Raw genomic sequence first — 21,136 nt, 5'->3', positions numbered from 1 at the left:
CCACTCCGTGATGCCTCGCAGCTCCCATCAACCACGAGCATGCAACACAATTCCAGCAACTTGCGCGCTAGTGACCTGCTTACGCCACACATTGACCACGCGACATGATATAGACGTTCCTCAACCAGCTCCACCTCGATTCACGACCTCACGACTATGGCACCCTCCGCGATCAGCGATGCGCCGGTTACCTCAGGGCGCAACTCCCCCAAGCCTCCGCCAGCGCGCATCTGGAACGTGAGCGAGCCGCCTTTCGAGGGCTACAGACCAGTCGACAACGAGGGCTATGCGCGCAGCAATCACGATACAGCGATCATCATCGACAATGGTACCACCGCCAGCTATGGACATCCACTAGTCGCAAATACTGATGAATTACAGGGTCGTCAGCAGTACGCGCAGGATGGTCTTTCGACTCAAAACCGCGTCTCTCAGTGCTACCAAATATGGCGCGGTATAGGGATCGCAAGCTCAACCGCACATTTACCTTCATAGGCTCAGACGTCTACTCAGATGGCACCGCGCGCGGGCAATCGAAGCCTATATACGAACCTGGAGGCAACATCATAAATAACTGGGACGCTATGGAGGGCGTGCTGGACTACTGCTTTGTCAAGATGGGTATTGATGGGCGGTCAGGGAGTATAGACAGACCCATCGTCATGACCGAGCCTGTCGCCAACTTGGGCTACACGAGAAAGAGTACGTATGGCGCACTGCAAAGAATCTTGAGGGGTCACTAACAAGACGACAACAGCCATGTCCGAAATTCTGTTCGAATGCTATGGCGCGCCTTCCGTCGCATACGGCGTCGACTCGCTCTTCTCCTACTCGTACAACGGCGGTCGCAACGGCTTGGTCGTCGATTCCTCCTATACCTCGACCCACCTGATACCCGTTGTCGACGCCAAACCGCTCCTTTCACAAGCCACACGACTCAATTGGGGGCGTTTCCAGTCTGCGCAATACCTGCTGAAGCTGTTGAGGCTGAAGTACCCTTCGTTCCCCGGCAAGATCAGCGACACTCAGGCCGAGGATCTGGTCAGAGAGCACTGTTATGTATCACAGAACTACGAAGAGGAGCTCAGCCGCTATCTGGACTGGACAGGGCTGGAAGACCGCGACCACATCATTCAGGCGCCATACATCGAGCAGGTTGTCGTTCAGAAGACAGAGGAAGAGCTAGCAATAGCAGCTGAGAAGCGCAAAGAGAGTGGAAGACGATTACAAGCCCAAGCCGCCAAGATGCGGCTGGAGAAGCTCAAGAAGAAAGAGGAGGAATTCGAGTACTACGTACAACTACAGGCGCAACTACAAGAAATCACCACAAAGAAGGAGAAGGCACGGGTGCTCGAGTCCAATGACTTCGACGACGAGGGCCAGCTCGACAAGAGGGTCAAGGAGCTGGAGAAGTCAATCAAGAAGACACGAAACAAGGACCTCGGCGACGACGCTGAAGAAGAGCAGCAAGAAGAGCCCACCTTCCCCCTCCTTGAAGTACCTGACGACCAGCTCGACGAAGAAGGCATCAAGCAGAAACGGCAACAACGACTGATGAAGTCCAATTACGATGCACGTCTGCGCGCGCGAGTCGAGAAGGAGAAAGAGAAGGCTCGTCAGGCAGAGGAACAACGTCTTGACGACGAGCGACGAGAAACCGACCCAGAAGGCTGGATTGGCGAGCGCCGCATAGCCCGCCAAGCCATCGTGCAAAAGATCAAGGATCGTGAGCGCCTCAAGGCGGAGCTGGGCAACCGCAAGAGTCTTGCAAATCAGATGCGTATGAAGTCTATTGCCAACCTCGCTTCCGATGCACCGTCCAAGAAGCGCCGCCGTGGCGGCGGGGATGACGATACTTTTGGTGCTGACGATGCGGATTGGGGTGTATACCGTACGATCGCGACGGGCGAGGGGTCAGATGATGAAGAGGAGGAAGATTTGACCAAATCTCTGAAAGACATCGAAGCACAGCTGCTCATGCATGACCCGAACTTCACAGAAGAGTCAACAAGAGAAGCGCAGACAGACTGGACGAAGAGCGTGCTGCATGCTTTTTTCCACGGCCCGTACCCATACGATTCCGAGTCCCAGCGCGAAGCACATCAACTCCATCTCAACGTGGAGCGTATCCGTGTCCCTGAGGTCGTGTTCCAGCCCTCCATCGCTGGACTCGATCAAGCAGGCATCATCGAGATTGCATCCACGATCCTCACCGAGCGACTTGCGAACAACCCCCGCCGCGATGATGTGCTAAATGACATCTTCCTGACTGGTGGCAACACACTGTTCCAGGGCTTTGAGGAGAGGCTGAGAAACGAGTTGAGGGCTGTGCTTCCTGCTGAGCAAAGTATGAAGGTCAGGAGAGCAAAGGACTGCGTCCTCGACAGCTGGCGAGGTGCGGCTCGGTGGGGAGGCAAAAAAGAGAATAGGCGCAACTTCATCACCAAAGCGGAATGGGCTGAGAAGGGTGGGGAGTATATCAAGGAGCATGATTTGGGCAATGCTCTTGGATAAGATATGTTCTATTTGTAAGAGTATTCTAGAACGAGGATTGGGATGAGGCGTTGATTGGCTTGGTCGAGATGGACATTTGACACCTTACAGAGACAGCAAGGCGCTGCATTCGAATTTTACATTACTTCGCACGTGGAGACGAAACACCGCCATCTCGAATGCCACGTACAATACTGTCGAGTCCATGCTACCTACACATCTCGGATCACAGCACAAAGAATGCGCTTGTCTCAGTACTACAAAGCGACAAGCGATTGCCTCTTATTGCACATGATTCACATATGTTCAGAAATCGTAACCCAAGACAAAGAGCCTTGTGCTTTGTCGCACGTTTCAACGACAGCTTAAGCTCGATGACTTGTACTATCATATCTCATACAGAAAAGGCCACCACAATGTCTGAACAATTTGACGGATCATACCTTCCCCAAAGATGCGCCCGCATACTCCATGAAGAAAAGAAAGCTAGGTCACTACGACAAGATCCATACTCTCTAGCGTACTGCTACAGAGACTACATGGAGAAGCACCCAATGCGGCGCCGACTGGGTGACCGGCAATACTTCAACAACTACTACGAGAACCTTCTAGCTAACCAGCCAGAGCCTGATCCCGACGCTACAGACGACCGTTCACGTGCGATACGGTATGCGAAAGAGCACTATGAGTGCTACTATGAGATCAGGGACATCGCGCGCATCGTCGGATGGCTGGATGAGGCAGAAGAGAAGCAAGTTCCAGTCGATATGACGACGTTGCTTGCTTGCATTGCCAGCCCATCGCAGAGACCTCATGAGACCAACAGTCCATGACAGCATACCCCACACGATTAACCTTCTCTGATGCTACGCTCTCGTGGATGTGCGCTCAAGTGTGTTTCAGCACTACGCAGCGGGCTGACCGCAAGTTGCGGCGCTGCTCTGGGTGCAGAGTAGTAAAGCCGCACGCTATGCCACTTTCTGCGCCTCATCAGATCGGGGGTCTGTCCGGGAGTTTTTCCAGATGCATCCAATCCTATAGCAGCTAAGGTTTGCGCAAGAATTTCCATTGGTGGTGGTTACATTCCTCAAGTATTGGCCGAATCCGGCAGCGCAACGTCGACCCAGTAAACTCCACAGTGCTCAACTTCAAACAAACACATCATCCGGATGCGTGTGGCGTTTATTTTACACTCGCACGTCACCGCGAGTGTGTTGCAAATACTAGCAAATGTCGCAAACGGTCGAGGTGAGGTTGGCGAGGAACATTTTTCTATATAATGAGTGTACCGAGACGGAACATGGAAGAGCATCACTCGCTGAACACCTGCATTTGAACATACTCACTTTCGTTCTCCGTTCGAAGCCGACTATAACTCTTTCGAGATGGCCTACCAAGTCTCTTCCATCGTCTACCCAGCTTACACTCCAGTAGCTCCTCCTGTCTACTCGGTTGATTGAGAAACCAATCAATCAATCTACTCGGCTGATACTCTGGTCTACACCCCAGTCCCTCCTTCTTCCAGCAAGTCTTCCGAGTCTAGCAATATGCCTTCCACTAGCACCACCTACGTTACCTCGGCCCTGACCATAACGTCTTATGTCACTGCTCAGTACAGTGCCTCTGCTGTTCCAAGAGGTGCGACAACGAAATCATTGGCACCGTCCAGAAGCTCCTTCAGTCTGTTGTATGTAAACTATCGACGTCAGTACCCACAAACAAATCTGACAACTCTCCAGCAAACCTACGTCTTGGAAGCCATCTTCGGCAGCAAGTGCAGCCCTTGCGACTATGTCTGCATCTGCGATGGCCTGCACTCCAAGGACGTCGCCGGTAAGACCCCACCTCCATCATCGTCACTCCTACACCCTATCCCACCGGTAACAAGACCCAGGAGCTGACCACCTACACCACCACCGTCTGCCCCGTTACTACTAGTGAAAATGTCACCACGACAACAAGCACCATCACCGTCACTTCTTGCAAGGCTTACTGCACTGCTCCTCCCCCGGCTCCTCCTGTCTACATCACCGGTAACGGTACTGCGACGGTCACTTCCACTGGCAGGATCACCTCGACTAGTCGCGTTCCCAGCAGCACTGATCTCGTCGCTCCTCCTATTAGATATTCTGCTCCTCCTGCCGCTCCTCCTGCCGGATCCCCCAGCCAGCCTGTCGGTACTCCCGCGACTACCAAGCTCGGTTTGCCGGGTAATTGTAATCAGTAATCGTAATTTTTTTGTATATCGGAAACAAGAAATGGAAAAAAGTTAGAAAAGGTGATTCTCTTATTTCGTGCTCTGTGGTAGTTTTGGTGAAAAGAACAGGCTAGGTTTGTGCTTACCTTCCTGGTCCAAAAAGATTCGTACTCCGCCATCAGGAGGACGACCCTCGCTTTCATTAAGGACGGTGATGTTTAGAGGTACAGCAAAAAAGTAAAAACATACAACAGCGGGTATTCGCTAGTGGTCACCCACCTAACTACTAATCCGCCGGTACGTTGCTTAAATAGGGCTGAGCGAACGGGAAGCCTTGTTTTCAACGTCCTATGGTCGTATGTGATGATTTTGGGATTTAAATAAACTATATACCCAAATCACCCGCTGCGATGGTCCTCATTGTCTACATTCCATGCAATACCTCGCTTCTTCTCATACAATGTTCGACAGAAGAGACTTTCACAAATGTTTTGGAGATTTTGCTTCGCTCAACTTGGGACGGAGACGCTGGTCGACCAATGAAGGAGGCGTTGGATATTCGTGTCTCGGTCCACGATGGATGGGCTGAGCCAAAGCTCATTCTTTGTGGTTGGCTGGGTCTAAGCTGGCGTGCAACCTCACAACTTCGAGTTTAACTAGCAACCTCCTGACAGATAAACGCTCAAACAATCGTGTTGCCCCATAGGCTTCAGACAATGTGCAGCGGCGCTGTGACGATACTGTAGAAAAGGAGGAAGTAATGAGGTCAGCCATGGTGCGCGGAGCCCTGCACCTGCAGGCTTGGGCAGGTAGATGATAGGTTCAGTAGCCGCAGCAGACACGACTGCCTTGCGCTCCATGCATCAGCCTGGAACCCATCAGCCTTCTTGTTTCGCCCTGTTGTTCTCCCAGCTTCGACAACGCTCTAGGCTTTGTACTGTCATGTCGTTATTGTTCGCAACTTCACGCAAAGTGACTCTCATACAAATCATCAAGGTACCTTCGACTATCGATTTCGACGAACAAACAAATGAACTGGGGAAGAACGCAGAGTCCGACCTCGTTCAGGCGAATGGATTGCCATACGTATCCATGATTTTGACACGGCGAAGAGCTAGAGACCGCCCCAAACCGCGATGCAACTCCTCGAGATCGGCGACATTGGCAAGCTCAGCCTGACAAAGTACCTGATCAGCGATGATGATGTTATTTCTTGTTATACGATACTCTCGCACACTTGAAAAGAGGGTGAGGAGGTGACCTTCAACGACTTCGGGGATGGGACTGGAAATCAAAAAGCTGGACACGGGAGGATACGGTTTTGCAAAGAAGCAGCTACCCGTGACGGCTTGAGATACTGCAGGATATTGCATTACGACGGCTTCGCAGGGAGATTCAGGAGCATGGATATACAGCTCTTGGACTGGGTATGACCTCATCTTCTAGTCATGATACTGAACGCACCAGCTAACAAGACTGCAGCGTCGCTGGACTTGTTCGACAAAGACTTCGGTACGTATGTCGCGTCAATGCTGCGCCCACAGACTTACCAAAGACAGATTGTCTAAGATTGCTCTCTTACTTTGAGCAAGAACCGATATAACGATGTACACATCGCGGCAAACACACGCGAGTGGCTTTGCAGTATTCCACTACATCGAACTTGGTCAGACAGCTGCCGTGGTCTCTTTTGGATCAAAGGCAATCCAGGTGCCGGCAAATCTGTGCTTATGGAGCATGCTGTCAAGAAGGAGAGGAGACGAAGACCCGACGAGCTTATCGCATCGTACTTTATCTATGGACAATGTACCGAGCTGCAGAGGACAGAATTGGGCGTGTTTCGTGCGCTGTTGAGCTCCATACTAGGATTTTTTTTCCAGGTTATCTTATCGAGCTCACAACCAAAGTTGTTGAGTGAGATCCTAGTAAAAGGGACAGGGAATCGATCAGTAACGATATTTGTCGATGCACTGGATGAGTGCGGTGATGGTCCTGCCACAGCTTTATTAACGTACTTCCGTCGTCTTTGAAGCAAGTCGGAAAGACGAAGCACAGGTGAAAGTCTGCGTATTTTCAAGACATTATCCAATTATTGGCCATGACACCATTTCATCGGTATCCGTGGAGAAAGAGAATGCCAAAGATATCGAATGGTATATCTCAGAGCGCATACAAGGGATTGAACCGTCAACTAGACGGGAGCAGGTAAGACGAGAGCCTTTCACAAAAACGCGTGGCTGGATACGTGTTACCAAGCTGCTGATTGCTTCCGAGAAAGTCGATCTTAGATCAAGTGACAATGACGGAAACTCGCTACTATGGCTAGCGATAAGCGGAGTGTACACAGCTATCGTAGAACAGCTGCTTGACACAGGAATGTTCAATGTCAATGTGAAGAGCTAGCTAGGGCAATCACCATTGTCATTCGCAGTAGGCAGAGAAGATCGGGCAATGTGCAAGCTGCTGCTTGATAGATCCGGGTCTCATCTTGTTGACGAGAGAGATGCCACAGGACGGTCTCTGCTATGGTGAACGGCGAGTACTGGCAGCGCAACGCTATTGAAAGTTCTCCTAGGCTCAGGGAAAGTCGATGTCAACTGTTTAGACCACCATGGGTGGACGTCGCTTTTACGGGCGTCAAGGACAGGGGATTCAGAAGTTGTTAGGGTGCTGCCGGAATCTGGCAAGGTCAACGTCAACATGAAAGACGAGAGCTGGGGCACAGCGCTGTGATGGGCTAAAAATACGGACAAGAGCGAATTGTCAAGCTGTTGCTACAGCATAAGCAATGAATGCAGGCGTGTATATGAAGTGAAGCAAGGAGAAGGTGCAAAGGCACCGAGAGCCACTGGCTTATGATGACGAACCACGACATATGTACCTGCAAGACGTTCGCCTGCGGAAGTTCAAGTTCCACTCTGATACACGACAAGAAGATTCACAGCAAGAAAGAAACCATGGTCACAGTAAACGTCTCTTTTGGCCACGTGGTGAACCAGTGAATGGTTGGGTGGCCTTCTTTTAAGATTGATACCCTACACTTGACTGGCTGAGTTTGCTTCTCGTGACCTTCACGCGTCGACCGTACTCTCGTAAGTATATTATGTTGTGCTGTCATTTGTTGTAGAGCTGCCTCTACTTCCAAGCCGTTGTATCTTGTAAGGCGGTCTACCACCGTGGATGAAGACTACATCTGACACTCCTCACTCAACCCGTCCGCCCATGGTATCTTCCTCCACAACCCTTTCGCTTTGAGAGGTACTTCCGGAGAAGTTCAGCATCCCTTCACTAGGCCGCGCATTGGCACCATGACATCCCCTGACACACAATTCGTCAAGTCTGAAGATTAATAATACTACAAGGATCTGGTCTATAAACGCTCCATCCTTCGCGTCAACGTGTATCATACACTCTCCCCACGCCCATTCCCAGCCCCTAGGCACTTCTCTCAAACTCCCTCGTCTCCCCAATATCCACCACCCCAAACCTCCCCGGCTCAACGCCCTTCCACTCCAGCGCCTCCTTCAACTTCCTCGGAGGCTCCAACACATCCTCCTCGGTCAACACCCACGTGCCCCAATGCATACCAAGCGCTTGTCTACACTTTGTATCGACGAAGATGTTCACTGAGTCCTTGGGATTCGCATGCACAGCACTGAACAACCAGCGCGGCTCGTACGCGCCGATGGGAATCAGTCCCAGATCGAAAGGCCCGCGGTGTGTGCCGATCTGCTTGAAAGCCGGGCAAACAGGGAGGTGCGCGAAGTCCGGACCATAATCATCGACGCCTTCGGGGAGAGAGGGCACGGTGCGATACCCCGTGTCGCCGGCGAAATACACCTTACTCCCGCCGCTCTCAACGCTCCAGGAAGCCCAGAGGGTTTTGCACTTATCAAAGGGTGTGCGCGCGCTGATGTGTTGGCAGGGCAGGGCGCTGATGGTGGCTGTAATGTCGCCCTCCACACCTCCTTCGCCGTTGACGGGAACGGAACCTGTGCGGTTGCTTTTGGAGTCGGATGTGACGGCCTCGAGCTTCACGTCTCGTGCCTCCCACCAATCCAGCTCCGTCACCTTGCTCACCCCACACTTCTCAAACCAGACTTTATTCCCCAGCGGCGCAAAATAATGCGCTTCAGGGAAGCGCTTCTGCAAGCGCTGTATCGTCGGATAACTCAGATGATCGTAATGATTGTGGCTGATGACCACGACATCGACGGCCGGTAGGTCCTCCAGCTCGCACGGCGGCGGCGTGAAGCGTTTCAAGCTCTTCAGATTGATGGGCGCGCAGCAGTCCTCGAACACGGGGTCAAACAGTACGCGCAGGCCGCCGGGGAACTCGACGTAGTAGCACGCGTGGCCGAGCCATGTAGCCCTCAGCTTGGGGGTTTTGCGGGTGGAGAGGAACGTGGGTGTTTGGACGGGGACGGTGGGGGGTGTGGTGTCTGGTTTTTTTGCTTGGCCGGTGAGTTTGCGTCTACACATACATGTCAGTAGCTGGTCGAATCCACAACAGTTGAGCAGTGGAGTTAGTGATACGTACGATATAATCGCCCAGAAGATCTGTAAAGCACCCATCTCCGTATAACTATCCCACGGATTCGTAAACCCCTTCCCATTCTTCAAATGATGCCTCTTATCCCTCGCTTCCTCTGGCTGCGCAGCAACTTGCGCAGGATTGCTCACCGCAGCATACAAACCCGCGCCAATTCCAGCACCGCCAATCGAACTCATCTTGGCCGTGGTACTGAACTGCGGTGTCTGCCAAAAAGGACCAGCTGTTTGCTTCGCACTACTCCGGACGTTGCGGTATGCGATTGAGCTGTTGATGAAGCGCCTGAACAACCGGAGCGACAGCGAGGCTGTATATACACTCGATTGCAGGCTCCAAGACGGACTAAGTAGCGGAGGTGAAATTGCAATGCGCCGCATGTTTTGCGCCAGCAGGAGCGCGAGCAGGAGCGCGTTTGCGGAGACAACGCATCTTGACGGAGATAGTGTTGACGTAGGGAAGAAAGTCGTCCGACTAACAATGATGTATGCTCGTGATTGGCTGCAGCGCCGAATCGTTCGGTCCTCGCGCGCGGACTTCCACCACGGAAGCGGCCTGTCTCTTTGTCCGACATGCTGCTAGCATCGCCGGGGGCTGCGGGCATGCTGAGATGGACGAGTTTGTTTTTAACGTTAAGTGCTCGCCTGTACTTGACCGCCTTGGCTCATCAAGCCGATGTTGGATACAGCGAGTGTTGTACCCTTGACCGTCTGATGAAGTGAAATGTAGACGAGTCGAGTCACTGCAAGTTGAAGCTGAAGACGTGTTTGTTTCCTCGCGGTATTGCCGCTTTCCGATATCTTTTTTTTTTTCGTATTTTGATGTTACTATCAGGACCCTGCTTTTTGTCGCAGTAATACACTAGACAGGCCTTTGCCTGTCGCCCGAAACTATGCTATGTGGTATCTGGAGCCCTGAAGAAATGGTATTTTCCGCCACGCAATGAAAGAAACGCCCGTCGTAGATCTGATGCCATTAATTACAACCCGGCTCGAAAGGCGACGGTCGAAAGATAAGTCGTAACCGGGAACGTGAAAGGGCCTTCGATGGTCTCGATGACGGCAGGACAAGGTGTCCTACCAGAGAACTGTGGAAGATCGAAGGCCAAGCGGAAGCGGCAGGTTGTGCTACCAGAGCCAGCCTCGCAGAAGAAACCATTAAACGCAAATATGTTCTCCGAAGTGAACATTGTTCAAAGACAATCGTGAAGAAAAGGCTGTACAAAAGTCGCGCTAGAAGCGGCGATGTAGCCAACCGGACCCAAAACTGTTGCTTGTGGCACGCAGGCCAAAGGGACAAAACGCCAAATCCCACAATTTCGCTGTACGTGCGCCCAAGACCCAGAACAAGCCGATGTCTAGAACAGGAGACAAGGAGAGAAAACAAAAGAACGGAACCCTTTAGGTCGAGAAAATGGAAATCTATCATGCAATATGACCGCAAGTTGTGTATGCGTTTTTCGTTAGATCCGGAATGGCGCCGATATGCGTGCAGATGGCGGAGGCAAAACTCTGCGCGCCGAGAATTGGAGGGGCCATGCGAGTCGGCGAAGGCAGGCTCGAGCTGGATGCTACGAACGTATATTCGGTGACCGGCGAAGTCTAGAGAGTAGACCGAATGCCAGTGCGGAAGAGAACAGAAACTTTTAGACAAACGGGGCGTCAAGGTAAAGTCGAGCGTCGAATATGTAATGAAGAAGGTGAAGGCGTCGTAACGGATGCATCGCTTAGGCAGTGATAGCCTGAGGACCAAAGCCAGAAGCCATGAAGTACGGCTGGTGCCTCTGCGCACAGTACATGCAGCCACAGTTCACACCGTGCTGGTTCCAGGCAGAGGCGTTGTACTGCGACTGGTAAGCAGGTGGGCCATAGTTGGTCGACTGCTGGTGGTGGTGCTGAGAGTGGGCTGGCTGAGACAGGGGGGGGAAGCCGAACATGGTGCGACGTGAGTAGCCCTCAGTGGGAGCCCAGGGTCCGGCGGCACCATAGTACTCCGGGGTGGTGGGTCCTGTGGTTGGTGCGGATGCGGGAGAGTGGTCGGACGATCTCCAAGGGTCGTACTGAGCATAGCCACTGTAGCTGTATGAGGACATAGCAGACTTGGGAGCAGGCTCGTACGCTGAGGGCTGGTAGGCCTGCTGCATAGGCAGAGGAGGAAGCGGCTTGTTCGCATTGTAAGAATGGCGGTGCACCGAGGTGTCGATGGGGCTGAGCTTGTTGCTTCGGCTGGCGTGAGTCTGGTATTCCTTCCAGTTCTCTGACCAGGTGTTCCAGCCCTGGTGCTCTGTAGCCTCACGGTGAAGCTTGTAGTCGATGGCGTTGAGCCACTCCATCTCGAGCCTGTTCAGCTCGTCGACCCTGATGCCGCTGACCTCTGACCATGAGCGGTTGATGAACGTGTTGTCGTCCAGGAACTTGCTGCCAAGCACCAACGCAATGGTGAGAAGGCGGAAAAGATGGGTGTCGGTCTTGGGCTCGTGGGCCAGCATGGGCATCCTGATGGACAGGTACGACATGCTGAGCACGATGGTGGCAGACGGCAGTCTTGTAGCGCAGAGGACCTGGTACACCCACTTGCGGAAAGAGGTGGGCTCCATGCGTCCGGGTGTGATGAGCTGCAATGCCATGTCGCGGACAAAGTCGGTCATCACGTCCATATCGTAGTCCAGCTTGGCCGATACACCGCCAACAGGCTTCTCTTCCTTTGCAGGCTGCTGAGCGCGCTGGTTGTACTCTTGCGCACGCTGCTGCTGCTGCTGCTGCATGACCTGCTCGTGGGTGCGCATGGGCGGCAAAGTGTTGCCAGCATCGTAGAACGAGCTCGGTGGTGGGAGACTAGGAGGAGCGTGGCTCATGTAGGTGCCGGCCTGGGGGTACATAGGTGGCATAGCCATGGCGAGTTGGCTGTAGCGGTCGGCATAGTCGTAGTCGTCCTGTTGGCGAGTCGCCGACTGGCCAGAGTAGGCGTTGTGCTGGTAGGGCATGCCTCCGCAGGAGGAGTGGTAGCTAGGCACGAACTCTGGGGGTGTGTACGGCTGGCGAGGCATCTGGTGCCTGGGGTAGAAGGACGGCATGTTGATGCTAAGGTGTTGGAGAGAAACGAGAGACGGACGATGACCTGTGCGATGTATTAGTACAAGTCGTGCGCTGGCAAGGTTGTGATCGCTGTCACGATGGTGGTGTGACGTACAGTCTCTTCGTTCGATGCCGCCGGAGGGTGGTGAGCGTGAGCTCTTTTGTGAGCGTGACGGTGCTCTAGACGGCTCCGGTCATGCACAAAGGAGGGTTGTCGCAAATATTCTGTGGTTTTGCGGTGGAACAATCAAGACAAACGTCGAGAGGTACTAGGAATAATGTCTCGGTCAGACAATGGTCGTCGTTGACGTCGAAGAGCGCGAGCCGGGGTGAGGTCGGCAAGTCTGGTGTCGCAGCTGGGACCACAAATAGGCGACGCGGTTTGTGCGTCGAGAGACTAGGTTGTCGAAGCGCGTGTGAAGTGCTGAAACGCGAGGAAGGGCGAAGTCTAAGTGAATAGATCGCCGCGGTGATGCGAGGTCGTTGTGAGCTGCAGGTGAGCAACCGGTTGGTTGGGACCTCGAGAGGAAGGCGCGACCTAGAAGGCGGAAAAAAAGGAAAGAGCAACGCTCGAAACCGAAACCCAGATGCAATACAGTCCAAAACTCGAGGCGAAAAAGAAAACACACGGTGGTTCACGATGAATGAGCCAACGATGAGGTTTGATGCCGTCCAAGGAAAACTTGGTTCAGGTGGTGACCCGCGAACCAGGAATGGACCGTTCGTAGGTGCGCTGACGGACGAACAAAATACCGGCGTGAGCGCAGCACAGCCTGTGGTGGTTTGCGAGGGAGACGACGTCAACTGCGGCGGAGGGTGCAGTCACCGGGCAAAGGTGATGCTGGACTTCTGGAGAGCCGTGGTTCCGGAGGCGTGTAGGAATGCCCGAGCGTGCGCTTGCTGCGTGTAGACGGTCAAGTCAGCCCGGCTGTTGCGAAGCAGCAGTTGGCTCAGCGGCGGGAGTCGCTTCGAGCAGCGCCTGCAACCTGCAAGGTTTGGGGGGAGAGGGTGAGGATGGGAGAGGGTGGAGAGGTGAAGAGAAGGGATGCAGACACGGCTCGTTAGCAATGTGCTCTGGTTGCCCGGCCGTGGCCGTTTAGCGAAGGGGCCTTCGACGAGCCCGTTCCTCCTCCAAGCCAACAAGCCCTCGCAGGTCCACAGGCGTGTGCAGGCCTCGCACCCCAGCACAGGCCCCGTCGTGTCTGCGTAATAATCGTTCATTAGCTGTCCACTCATCTGCCGTGCACAGGTGAAAACTCTGCCACATGCAGTCTAGCCCGTCATAACCCTCACCAGGCCGCAAAGCGCGCTCAGCGGCCACGCATGACTCTGCGCCGTGCTCAGCACCGCTGCACTGGCTGCGTCGTCAGGCACAAATTGCTGCACCCTTTTGCACCCCCCGAAGCGCAATCCAATGAACGGTTCCAGGGACCGCCTTCTGACCACCCTTGTTGGAGCGAGCCACGTCGTGTGTGGGCTGCTCTTGTCGCCTCCTCTCCGTGGAATCCGGCTGCCGTCCCCATCCTTTTCACTGGCCCGTTTGGGAGGGCCAAGGCATGCAACAGCCGGCTTACAGCAATTGCAATTGTCATCTGCGCCAGAGTGCAAGACCCTTCGATTCGAGTTGCCTTGCCCTGTGCTTGACCCAGCCTTCATAAATAGATGCGGTCCGTGTACACGAGAAACATATTGCAGCCATAACAAAAAGCCAGCAGTGCCTGCGACCATGCGCGCGCCTCCATCACCTTCACTCTCCTAGAAGGCACTCGCCGGACCCTCGCGCCCGCGTGAAAGTTGTGCCAGACATGCGTGCACCTCGTGGCCGCATGAGCAAGTTGAGGTCCCCGCTTCTGGCCGTAGCCCGCGGTCGACGATGTCGGATTTAGAGCCAAATGGATCCCACGGCATTCTGGCCCAAGGGATCGAAGGCAGTCAGGCCTTGCTCACATCCTCTTGACTCCACCTGGGCGGGGGTCGCAATCATGACCGACGCCGACAGCGTGCAGCGCTGATGATGAGGGGTGAGGGTCCTCGATCAGCCTGGCCTTTGCGAATCGAACCCCAAATCAAACATTGCAGCCGTGTGCCCGCAGGTGAGCGTCGGCGGCAACCAAGTCAACATGCTGGTGGGCGTCATACACCGTACACTTCCATCTCTCACTGGCATGCATCCCACTCTACGAAGAAAACATCGTCACCTTGTGAGTCGAAGAGTGGCGACCCCAGCCCCTCGGGCGCACCTCGCACATCTGGCCCGCGACACTCCGTAATCAAGCGTGCCCACGTGAAAGAAAATCGTGACTTGGGTGTGGAAAGTTGAACCTGCCCCTTGCATGCACCTCTACAACCAAGCGCTCGGCTTGTCAGCTAGATTGGTGACGATCTGTTGGTGTTGAGCTCAACGTCAAACATCGCCAGTCACGGCTCGCGACCATCACGAGATTTTCTGGCAGGCAGCAGGCCATCGTATCCGGCTGAAGACTTCGTGCCGTTGTACTGCGTTTTGAGATGTTACATTCCTGACCGCCATGACGACGACCTTTACGAATACTTCGGTGCCTGGCATGCCGCGCAAGGGACCACGGTCATTGTAGCTCCGTCGGGCAGTCATCGAGCAGGTGTTGCTGCGAGACCATGTCACTGGTGTCACACCCATGCAAAGTCTGCCTTTACAAAAATGAGTGATGTGTCTCGGTGCCACATGAGGCGAAACAGGAATTGCTTAATTTCGTTCATGCTTCTTGCACGTGAAGTCGTTATGTCGACCCTTTTTGGCACTGGCCGTGATCTCATTCCCAAACGCCGCTGCAATGCATAATCCCATGGTATATCCGACCAAACCAATTGCTGCTGGCATGAAACCCATGCACAACCCTACACACAAACGCCCTTACAAATCGTACCTAGTTCATCTGCCTGATCAACTCGTTGATGTGGTCTTCCCGGTTGCCTAGGTCACCGCCCTCGACGAAGTGCTTGAACTTCCTCTTGTGGAAGCCGCCGTTGGGGCTGTTCAGCTTGAATGGCCACAGGAAGTTCGAGGCCTGCTTGAAGTTGGGGCCAACAGTGTAGATCTCGTGGATGAGATCCTCCATGCAGATCATGCCGTACTTTCCGAGGTTCTCCTCGATGATCTCGTTGTCAGTCAGCGGCAGGCGTTGCTTGTCGACCTTGCCATATCCACGCTCTACAGGACGGGTCAGTAAAGCTCATGTGAGTGTTTGTGGTGAGCAAGCTTACTGTAGATGAGTTCGCGGACGGACTTCTGGTTGGGGTAACCATACGCAACGAACGGCTCGATGATCTTCAGCATCTCGAGAGTAGCCTTGGTGAGCTTGATGAAGACACCGTTGTTGATCTGCAGCAGACGAAGGAGCTGCAGGGTCTTGCGCTTCTTGGGGTCAATCTTGTTGATACCCTTGATACGGACGACGAAAGCGAGCTTCGACTCAGCAGGGACGTGAAGCTCGTTCTGCTTCTTGGCCTCACGCTTCAGGCGGATCTTCTCACGATCGGCATCGCGGTACTCCTTGACGTACTTCTCAGCACGCTGGAAGATAACCTCGCGCTTCTTCTTGCTCTTGTCTGTTCAAAGTCAGCTTTTGCTCGCGTTATAAGCTGTGCAATGAACTCCACGAGGGGCGATCGCATCATTCCCGAAAGATGGTTAACGACAGCAACATTGCCCGTAGGCTAGCCGATGTGTTGGTAGTTAGAATCATCGCGATCGCCTGCTCCTCGTGTTCGCCCACGGCACCTGGTGCCAGCGTACCTCGCTTCTCCTTTGTCGCAATCGCACGCTCCTCGCGAGCCCTCTCCTGCGACTTGCGCTTCTTCAGCAGCGTCTCGGGGACGAGGATATTGTCTTGCGTTGGGACGGTCGTGGCTGCCATTTTGGTGTCCGGTGCGAAGTTATCGTGCCGTCGAAGTCGAAACGCAAAAGTTCGCTGCGAATTTTGTTCGACGGCCCTAGCGGAGACGCTAGCGTGTGGGGCGCGCTAAGCCTCGCAGAGACCCTGCTTCAGGATGTCCAACGTGAATATCTCCAGCTGCCAAATGCTCAATACACGAGCCTCTAGGTACAACAGCTACGTGTTGTTGATCAAGTAAAGGGAGTGTATCTCTTCGAGACTTTATGCCTGGCTTTGAGATCAAGGAGGATTGCGTGCTTAGGTCTCATTGCCTGTACGATACAAGACATTCCACAGTGGTATTCACCCTTCCACTAATCTTTTCCACCTTGTACACTATACATGGTCCAACGTAATCTAACATATCGTACACGAGTTCGTCAACATTCACCCCATAATATCTCCACCAAACCCAACAGGCCTCCTAACCTTCTTCCCCTCAACATACGGAAGAATGGCCATAGCCTTATACAACTTCCCCATGCCATTCGGCCCGCGGTCAACGAGCCTCTTCCACCCAATCTCCAACCTCACCCTCGTCTCGTCGTCCTTGGCGTTCTTCAGCAACCTCTCAGCGCGCTCCTTGATGCCCATGGTCGCGAGGAAAAAGGACTGGTCGACAGGGCCGTGGACTTCGACGCTGTCTGATGCGTCGAGTGCTGACTCTGCGAGGGCGAGGAAGTCGACGTCTGCGGAGAGATCGACAAGCCCCGGGGCGACGAAGGGCGAAACGGCTTTGTGGTGGCGGATTCCGCGGAGCGTGTTTGCAGGAATCGTGTCGGTCGTCCCGTAATCTAGGATCAATGCCGCACCACTCGCTTCCGCTTTCTTGAACGGCGCGTCCTGCGTAGACACAGGTTTTGCGGCCGGCGCGCTCCCCGGTTTCGATGGTCGAGAGGCGGCGCCGTCACTCCCGCCAATGCGGACTGCGAAGTCAGACACGTAAGATAGTGATTCGGGGCTGATCTCAATGATAGCATCATCGGTCTTCTCCAGCTTCTTGTACCTGTTGCTCATCCTGGGTAGGTAAAGCGAGTGTGGCGTCGGGGATTTGGAGACGGTCATTTCGAAATCAGGCTTCTCTTCGCCAGGCTTAAGGTTGGGCGTGGAAGCGTACGGATTCGTGGGTGAGACGACGAGCTCGTGCCATTGGTTTCCGGGCGCTGTAGGACCGTGTTTGGGGGTGATGGGGCCGGTGGGTGTCATGATCGTCGAGGATGCAGGGATTGAGGATGCCGGGACGTTTTGGAAGACGTGGATTGGTAGGGCGTCGAAGAATTCGTGGGCGAGGATGAAGGGGGTGGCTGTCTCATCTGCACCATTGTCAGCAATTGAAGTGCTTGGAGAGGCACATTTGACATACCTTTGGGCACAAATCGAATGTCTTCGCACCACTGAATGTCGCAGTCGGGGAAGTACTTGCACTTCGCCTTCCACCCAACCTCGCTCTTCTCCAGCTCTTCCGTTCCCGCCAATCGCAACGCCTGCTGCTTCTGCAGATGCGGACTCGCCTCAACAAGGTAGATCGCCTCAATGCTCTTCGTCATCCTCTTGAAGCTCGACAGTGTCCGCAGCACATCGTCCATCAGCGTGCCTCTGCCAGGTCCAACCTCGATGATCTGCACCTTCTCTTTGCGGCCCTGCGCGAGCCACTCGGCGTACAGCCATATCCCGATCAGCTCGCCAAACACCTGGCTGATCTCTGGTGAGGTGACGAAGTCGCCCTTGGTCCCGAACTGGTCTTCGCCCACGGTGGGTGTGCGCGTGTAGTACCCACCCAGCTCAGATGTGAGGCATTGGCGCATGTACGCCGCGACCGAGATAGGCCCTGTTGTTGTGATGGCCTGGCCGAGGAACTGTGCGAGCGGCGTCGACCATTTCCGCTCTCCCTCTTTCGGCACTGGAGGCGTGGCCGGCGGTGTTGGGGGACTCGAAGGCGCCGAGGTCGAGGACAGGCGAAGCGCACGTCGCGCGGGCAGAGAGCTGATCAAGTGTGGTCGCGCGCGACTACATCGTGTCGCTGTGCGGAGCAGACTGAGAGATTGGGCTCTCATGGCGGTTGCTGCAGAAGGAGGTCCATGACGTCTGCGCGTTCCGAGTGTAAAATGTTGTCGGAACGCGGAGGAGCTATGGCCATGACACTGCATGAAGGCGTCGACACGTGCTTCTTCCTTCACACATGCAACAGCAACTGGAGTGCGTCTAGCGGCTATATCCGGACATCTGAATTTACGATACTCTACCAACCACTCCAATAATGGCCTCACGCTGGGCAGATGACGAGGCCGACAAGGCAGAAGCTCTCCGCCGCAAGCAGGACAAGGAAGAGAAGAAACGCCTGAAGCTCCAAAAACAACAACAAGCAGGAGAAGCAGCCCGAGCAGCCAAAGAGGCTTCAGAACGGCCAGCAAAGCGTCGGCGACTCTCCAATAGCGAAGATGCCACTACAGAGGATACCGCAAGAACTCCAAAGGACCCCGAAAAGGAGCGTAAATTACTAAGGTTCGAAGGAGGGCGGTGGGCACCCTGCCACCACCGCTCAAACTTCGAAACTCTCAATCACATCGAAGAGGGAAGCTATGGATGGGTTTCACGCGCAAAAGACATCGCAACTTCACAAGTCGTGGCCCTGAAGAAAGTCAAGATGGACTACAACCAAGACGGCTTCCCCATCACCGCCCTCCGCGAAATCGCCATCCTCCAAAAAGCGCGACACCCAAACATCGTCGATTTGAAAGAAGTCGTCTCAGGCGACACCACAGAGGAGTGTGTCCTGGTAATGGAGTTCCTAGAGCACGACCTCAAGACGCTGCAAGAAGACATGCACGACCCCTTCGTCGCCTCTGAAGTCAAGACGTTGTTACGGCAACTGGCGGGAGGCGTGGCATTTCTGCACGACAACTACATAATGCACCGTGATCTCAAAACCTCCAACATCCTCCTCAACAACCGCGGACAGCTGAAACTCGCTGACTTCGGCATGGCGCGGTACATACCACCCCCGTCCGCGCCTTTGACGCAGTTGGTTGTCACGCTGTGGTACCGCGCACCGGAACTACTGTTGGGCACGCCGAATTATGGAACGGAGGTCGATATGTGGAGTATGGGGTGTGTGATGGGGGAGTTGCTGCTGAAGACGCCGGTGCTGCCGGGCACGAACGAGGTCGATCAACTCAGCCGTATATTCAGCCTCTGTGGATTGCCGGAGGAGAAGAGCTGGCCTGGGTTTTGGAGACTGCCTAACGCGCCGAGTTTGAAACTGCCGCGTGGGCAGCGAAACAAACAGTCTTTTGATCGCACGCGCTTTCCCTTCCTCAGCGGCGCGGGCGTGGAGCTTTTGTCCTCACTGCTTAGCTTGAACCCCGACGACCGGCCCACTGCGAAAGCGGTACTGGAACACGACTATTTCAGGGAACAGCCCAAGCCGAAGCCGAGTGAGATGTTTCCCACATTTCCGAGTAAGGCGGGCCAGGAGAAGAGGAGGAAACAGAGTCCGCATGCGCCAAAGAGAGGCGATGCGCCGGGGCTGGGGAAGGTGGATTTTAGTAGCATTTTTTCGGCGCAGGAAGAGGGGGAGAAGGGGGCGGGGTTTATGCTTAAGATGGCTTGAGTGCAACATGGGATGCGCTTACCATGCCCGAGTGTTCAATAGTAAAATCAGTGTGGGCATTTCCTGGCATTGATTAAGCCGATCGCATGACTTGTCTAGCAGCTAAGTTGAAGAAGCCTGTCTGGCAGTAGGAGCTTCGTTACGAGCGCGACACACCGTGGGGAAAGAAGTCCATTCAAACACCTAAGGAAATCCGTGTAAGCTCATTCACAGCCCTCTGATCCCCGCTAACTTGGCCACAACCTGTTCACCAAAAGCTCGCTGCAACATGGCCTCACCTTCCTCACTGCTCTCGTCAAAGTCTTTGCTGAGGCCGGATCCTTCTAGTCCCAGAGGACAAATCGCAATAACATTTTCGATGGCTCTGCCTTGGTGGCTTCTGACCTGCTCCAAGAACCTGGGCTCTCTATTGACCAATCTATCTCGGACGAGATATGCATCTTTTGGTCGGACTTCCCCGAAGTCGATACCGAGAAGCCGATCAATGGGTTCCCAAACAGCGATCTCAAGCAAGATGATGCCTAGAGTGTAGATACCATGGCTCTTTTTGAAATGCTGGTTGCAAAAATCCTGCGCGAAAGGATGGCGGTAGAGATCAGCTGCAAGATCGTCTGAGGGTCTCTGAGTCATGTCATCCCTTGTAGCAGGATGGAAGTAATGGAAGCCAGATACAAAGGGTGTAGCGTAATCAATTTTGCAGATCCATGGATCCTCAAAGAAGAGTATGTTGGCTGAGCGAAGACCCTGGTGTTGCCAGTCGACGGCATGAAGACGCTCGGCCGTTTCTGATAGGATACGCATGAGCGCGATGTGACAGGTGAGGTAGGGGGGACTATGATATCACCATCCCGATCCGTTTGGAGGAACATACTATGTAACGTCACAGGTGCCTGTTCAGGCATTCCCTTGGGCTTTTCGAAGACCAGACCAAATCTTCCCATCTCTTCACATCTCTTCATATTCGAAGTAACCGAGGCCGCGGTGTAAGCAGAACTGGTACGGATCGTTGCTATTGTTCTCAAGCATTGCTGAGAGCTGACTCACGCGCTCCTCGGCCAGAGAATCGTGAGGTCCATTTGCAGCCCAAAGCGAAAATTGATCTGCGATCTTCCACTCGATCCATACGGAGGAGTTCCTGAATACAGCCTCTGTCCGCTCATCGTCTTCTAAGTCTTCGAGATTACTAGCTTCATAAAGCGAGCCGCCGTATTTGCAGTACATTTCGTGGATCGAAAGCTGGGTTCCACGGGCCGTGCGGTCTGCGGTATGTTGCGGCAGCATATAATTCTCGGTGACTTTAGA

General features: G+C 54.0%; 12 protein-coding genes across 12 annotated transcripts; 6 read left to right on the top strand and 6 right to left on the bottom strand.

The window, feature by feature from the left end:
* The first annotated feature begins 45 nt into the window (after nucleotides 1-45).
* BU25DRAFT_487898 (actin-like ATPase domain-containing protein) lies at nucleotides 46-2,661 on the top strand. Its single transcript, XM_033711306.1, has 3 exons — nucleotides 46-328; nucleotides 382-702; nucleotides 758-2,661. The coding sequence occupies exons 1-3, from the start codon at nucleotides 157-159 to the stop codon at nucleotides 2,512-2,514; spliced, it is 2,250 nt and encodes a 749-aa protein (XP_033566588.1). The 5' UTR covers nucleotides 46-156; the 3' UTR covers nucleotides 2,515-2,661.
* A 326-nt stretch (nucleotides 2,662-2,987) lies between these two features.
* Nucleotides 2,988-3,233, top strand: BU25DRAFT_319876 (uncharacterized protein; the record flags this gene model as incomplete). The annotated part of the gene is made up of 1 exon (XM_033702242.1): nucleotides 2,988-3,233. A coding segment is annotated over one exon (246 nt), but the record flags the coding sequence as incomplete, so codon positions are not given.
* Nucleotides 3,234-4,040: 807 nt separating this feature from the next.
* BU25DRAFT_418084 (uncharacterized protein) lies at nucleotides 4,041-4,720 on the top strand (the record flags this gene model as incomplete). Its single annotated transcript, XM_033707853.1, has 3 exons — nucleotides 4,041-4,180; nucleotides 4,233-4,326; nucleotides 4,382-4,720. 3 exons carry the CDS (start codon nucleotides 4,041-4,043, stop codon nucleotides 4,718-4,720), a joined length of 573 nt encoding a protein of 190 aa, XP_033566586.1.
* Nucleotides 4,721-7,225: 2,505 nt separating this feature from the next.
* Nucleotides 7,226-7,423, top strand: BU25DRAFT_331412 (uncharacterized protein; the record flags this gene model as incomplete). The annotated part of the gene is made up of 1 exon (XM_033702396.1): nucleotides 7,226-7,423. A coding segment is annotated over one exon (198 nt), but the record flags the coding sequence as incomplete, so codon positions are not given.
* Nucleotides 7,424-8,125: 702 nt separating this feature from the next.
* On the bottom strand, nucleotides 8,126-9,421 carry BU25DRAFT_454725 (Metallo-hydrolase/oxidoreductase; the record flags this gene model as incomplete). Its single annotated transcript, XM_033709889.1, has 2 exons — nucleotides 8,126-9,164; nucleotides 9,231-9,421. 2 exons carry the CDS (start codon nucleotides 9,419-9,421, stop codon nucleotides 8,126-8,128), a joined length of 1,230 nt encoding a protein of 409 aa, XP_033566584.1.
* Nucleotides 9,422-10,816: 1,395 nt separating this feature from the next.
* BU25DRAFT_150634 (uncharacterized protein) lies at nucleotides 10,817-12,584 on the bottom strand. The gene is made up of 2 exons (XM_033700631.1): nucleotides 12,429-12,584; nucleotides 10,817-12,356 (listed from the first exon to the last, which is right to left on the bottom strand). The coding sequence occupies exon 2, from the start codon at nucleotides 12,310-12,312 to the stop codon at nucleotides 10,966-10,968; it is 1,347 nt and encodes a 448-aa protein (XP_033566583.1). The 5' UTR covers nucleotides 12,313-12,356; nucleotides 12,429-12,584; the 3' UTR covers nucleotides 10,817-10,965.
* A 920-nt stretch (nucleotides 12,585-13,504) lies between these two features.
* On the bottom strand, nucleotides 13,505-14,182 carry BU25DRAFT_150593 (uncharacterized protein). Its single transcript, XM_033700630.1, has one exon. It carries the CDS (start codon nucleotides 14,039-14,041, stop codon nucleotides 13,586-13,588), a length of 456 nt encoding a protein of 151 aa, XP_033566582.1. The 5' UTR covers nucleotides 14,042-14,182; the 3' UTR covers nucleotides 13,505-13,585.
* On the top strand, nucleotides 14,183-14,690 carry BU25DRAFT_150592 (uncharacterized protein). Its single transcript, XM_033700629.1, has one exon. It carries the CDS (start codon nucleotides 14,325-14,327, stop codon nucleotides 14,631-14,633), a length of 309 nt encoding a protein of 102 aa, XP_033566581.1. The 5' UTR covers nucleotides 14,183-14,324; the 3' UTR covers nucleotides 14,634-14,690.
* A 526-nt stretch (nucleotides 14,691-15,216) lies between these two features.
* BU25DRAFT_454723 (60S ribosomal protein L7) lies at nucleotides 15,217-16,206 on the bottom strand (the record flags this gene model as incomplete). Its single annotated transcript, XM_033709888.1, has 3 exons — nucleotides 15,217-15,500; nucleotides 15,554-15,898; nucleotides 16,086-16,206. 3 exons carry the CDS (start codon nucleotides 16,204-16,206, stop codon nucleotides 15,217-15,219), a joined length of 750 nt encoding a protein of 249 aa, XP_033566580.1.
* Nucleotides 16,207-16,611: 405 nt separating this feature from the next.
* On the bottom strand, nucleotides 16,612-18,278 carry BU25DRAFT_330743 (DUF185-domain-containing protein; the record flags this gene model as incomplete). Its single annotated transcript, XM_033702371.1, has 3 exons — nucleotides 16,612-17,537; nucleotides 17,588-18,115; nucleotides 18,155-18,278. The coding sequence occupies 3 exons, from the start codon at nucleotides 18,276-18,278 to the stop codon at nucleotides 16,612-16,614; spliced, it is 1,578 nt and encodes a 525-aa protein (XP_033566579.1).
* A 126-nt stretch (nucleotides 18,279-18,404) lies between these two features.
* BU25DRAFT_406924 (kinase-like protein) lies at nucleotides 18,405-20,329 on the top strand. Its single transcript, XM_033705399.1, has one exon. The coding sequence runs from the start codon at nucleotides 18,482-18,484 to the stop codon at nucleotides 19,832-19,834; it is 1,353 nt and encodes a 450-aa protein (XP_033566578.1). The 5' UTR covers nucleotides 18,405-18,481; the 3' UTR covers nucleotides 19,835-20,329.
* On the bottom strand, nucleotides 19,969-20,994 carry BU25DRAFT_475931 (uncharacterized protein; the record flags this gene model as incomplete). Its single annotated transcript, XM_033710939.1, has 3 exons — nucleotides 19,969-20,619; nucleotides 20,706-20,827; nucleotides 20,879-20,994. 3 exons carry the CDS (start codon nucleotides 20,992-20,994, stop codon nucleotides 20,042-20,044), a joined length of 816 nt encoding a protein of 271 aa, XP_033566577.1. The 3' UTR covers nucleotides 19,969-20,041.
* Nucleotides 20,995-21,136: the final 142 nt, after the last annotated feature.

This window comes from Macroventuria anomochaeta, assembly GCF_010093625.1.
Source record: "Macroventuria anomochaeta strain CBS 525.71 unplaced genomic scaffold BU25scaffold_3, whole genome shotgun sequence".
Taxonomy (NCBI): Eukaryota; Fungi; Ascomycota; class Dothideomycetes; order Pleosporales; family Didymellaceae; genus Macroventuria; species Macroventuria anomochaeta.
This window is presented reverse-complemented; position numbering and strand designations above follow the sequence as displayed.

What these genes read in the sequence shown, in the direction of transcription:
- BU25DRAFT_487898 (XM_033711306.1), top strand. Translation starts at nt 157, where the DNA reads ATGGCACCCTCCGCGATCAGCGATGCGCCGGTTACCTCAGGGCGCAAC. An exon ending in AGCGATCATCATCGACAATG is followed by an intron (nt 329 to 381) that starts GTACCACCGCCA and finishes GATGAATTACAG; the next exon opens with GGTCGTCAGCAGTACGCGCA. An exon ending in CTTGGGCTACACGAGAAAGA is followed by an intron (nt 703 to 757) that starts GTACGTATGGCG and finishes AGACGACAACAG; the next exon opens with CCATGTCCGAAATTCTGTTC.
- BU25DRAFT_150634 (XM_033700631.1), bottom strand. Translation starts at nt 12,312, where the DNA reads ATGCCGTCCTTCTACCCCAGGCACCAGATGCCTCGCCAGCCGTACACA.
- BU25DRAFT_150593 (XM_033700630.1), bottom strand. Translation starts at nt 14,041, where the DNA reads ATGGTCGCAGGCACTGCTGGCTTTTTGTTATGGCTGCAATATGTTTCT.
- BU25DRAFT_150592 (XM_033700629.1), top strand. Translation starts at nt 14,325, where the DNA reads ATGATGAGGGGTGAGGGTCCTCGATCAGCCTGGCCTTTGCGAATCGAA.
- BU25DRAFT_406924 (XM_033705399.1), top strand. Translation starts at nt 18,482, where the DNA reads ATGGCCTCACGCTGGGCAGATGACGAGGCCGACAAGGCAGAAGCTCTC.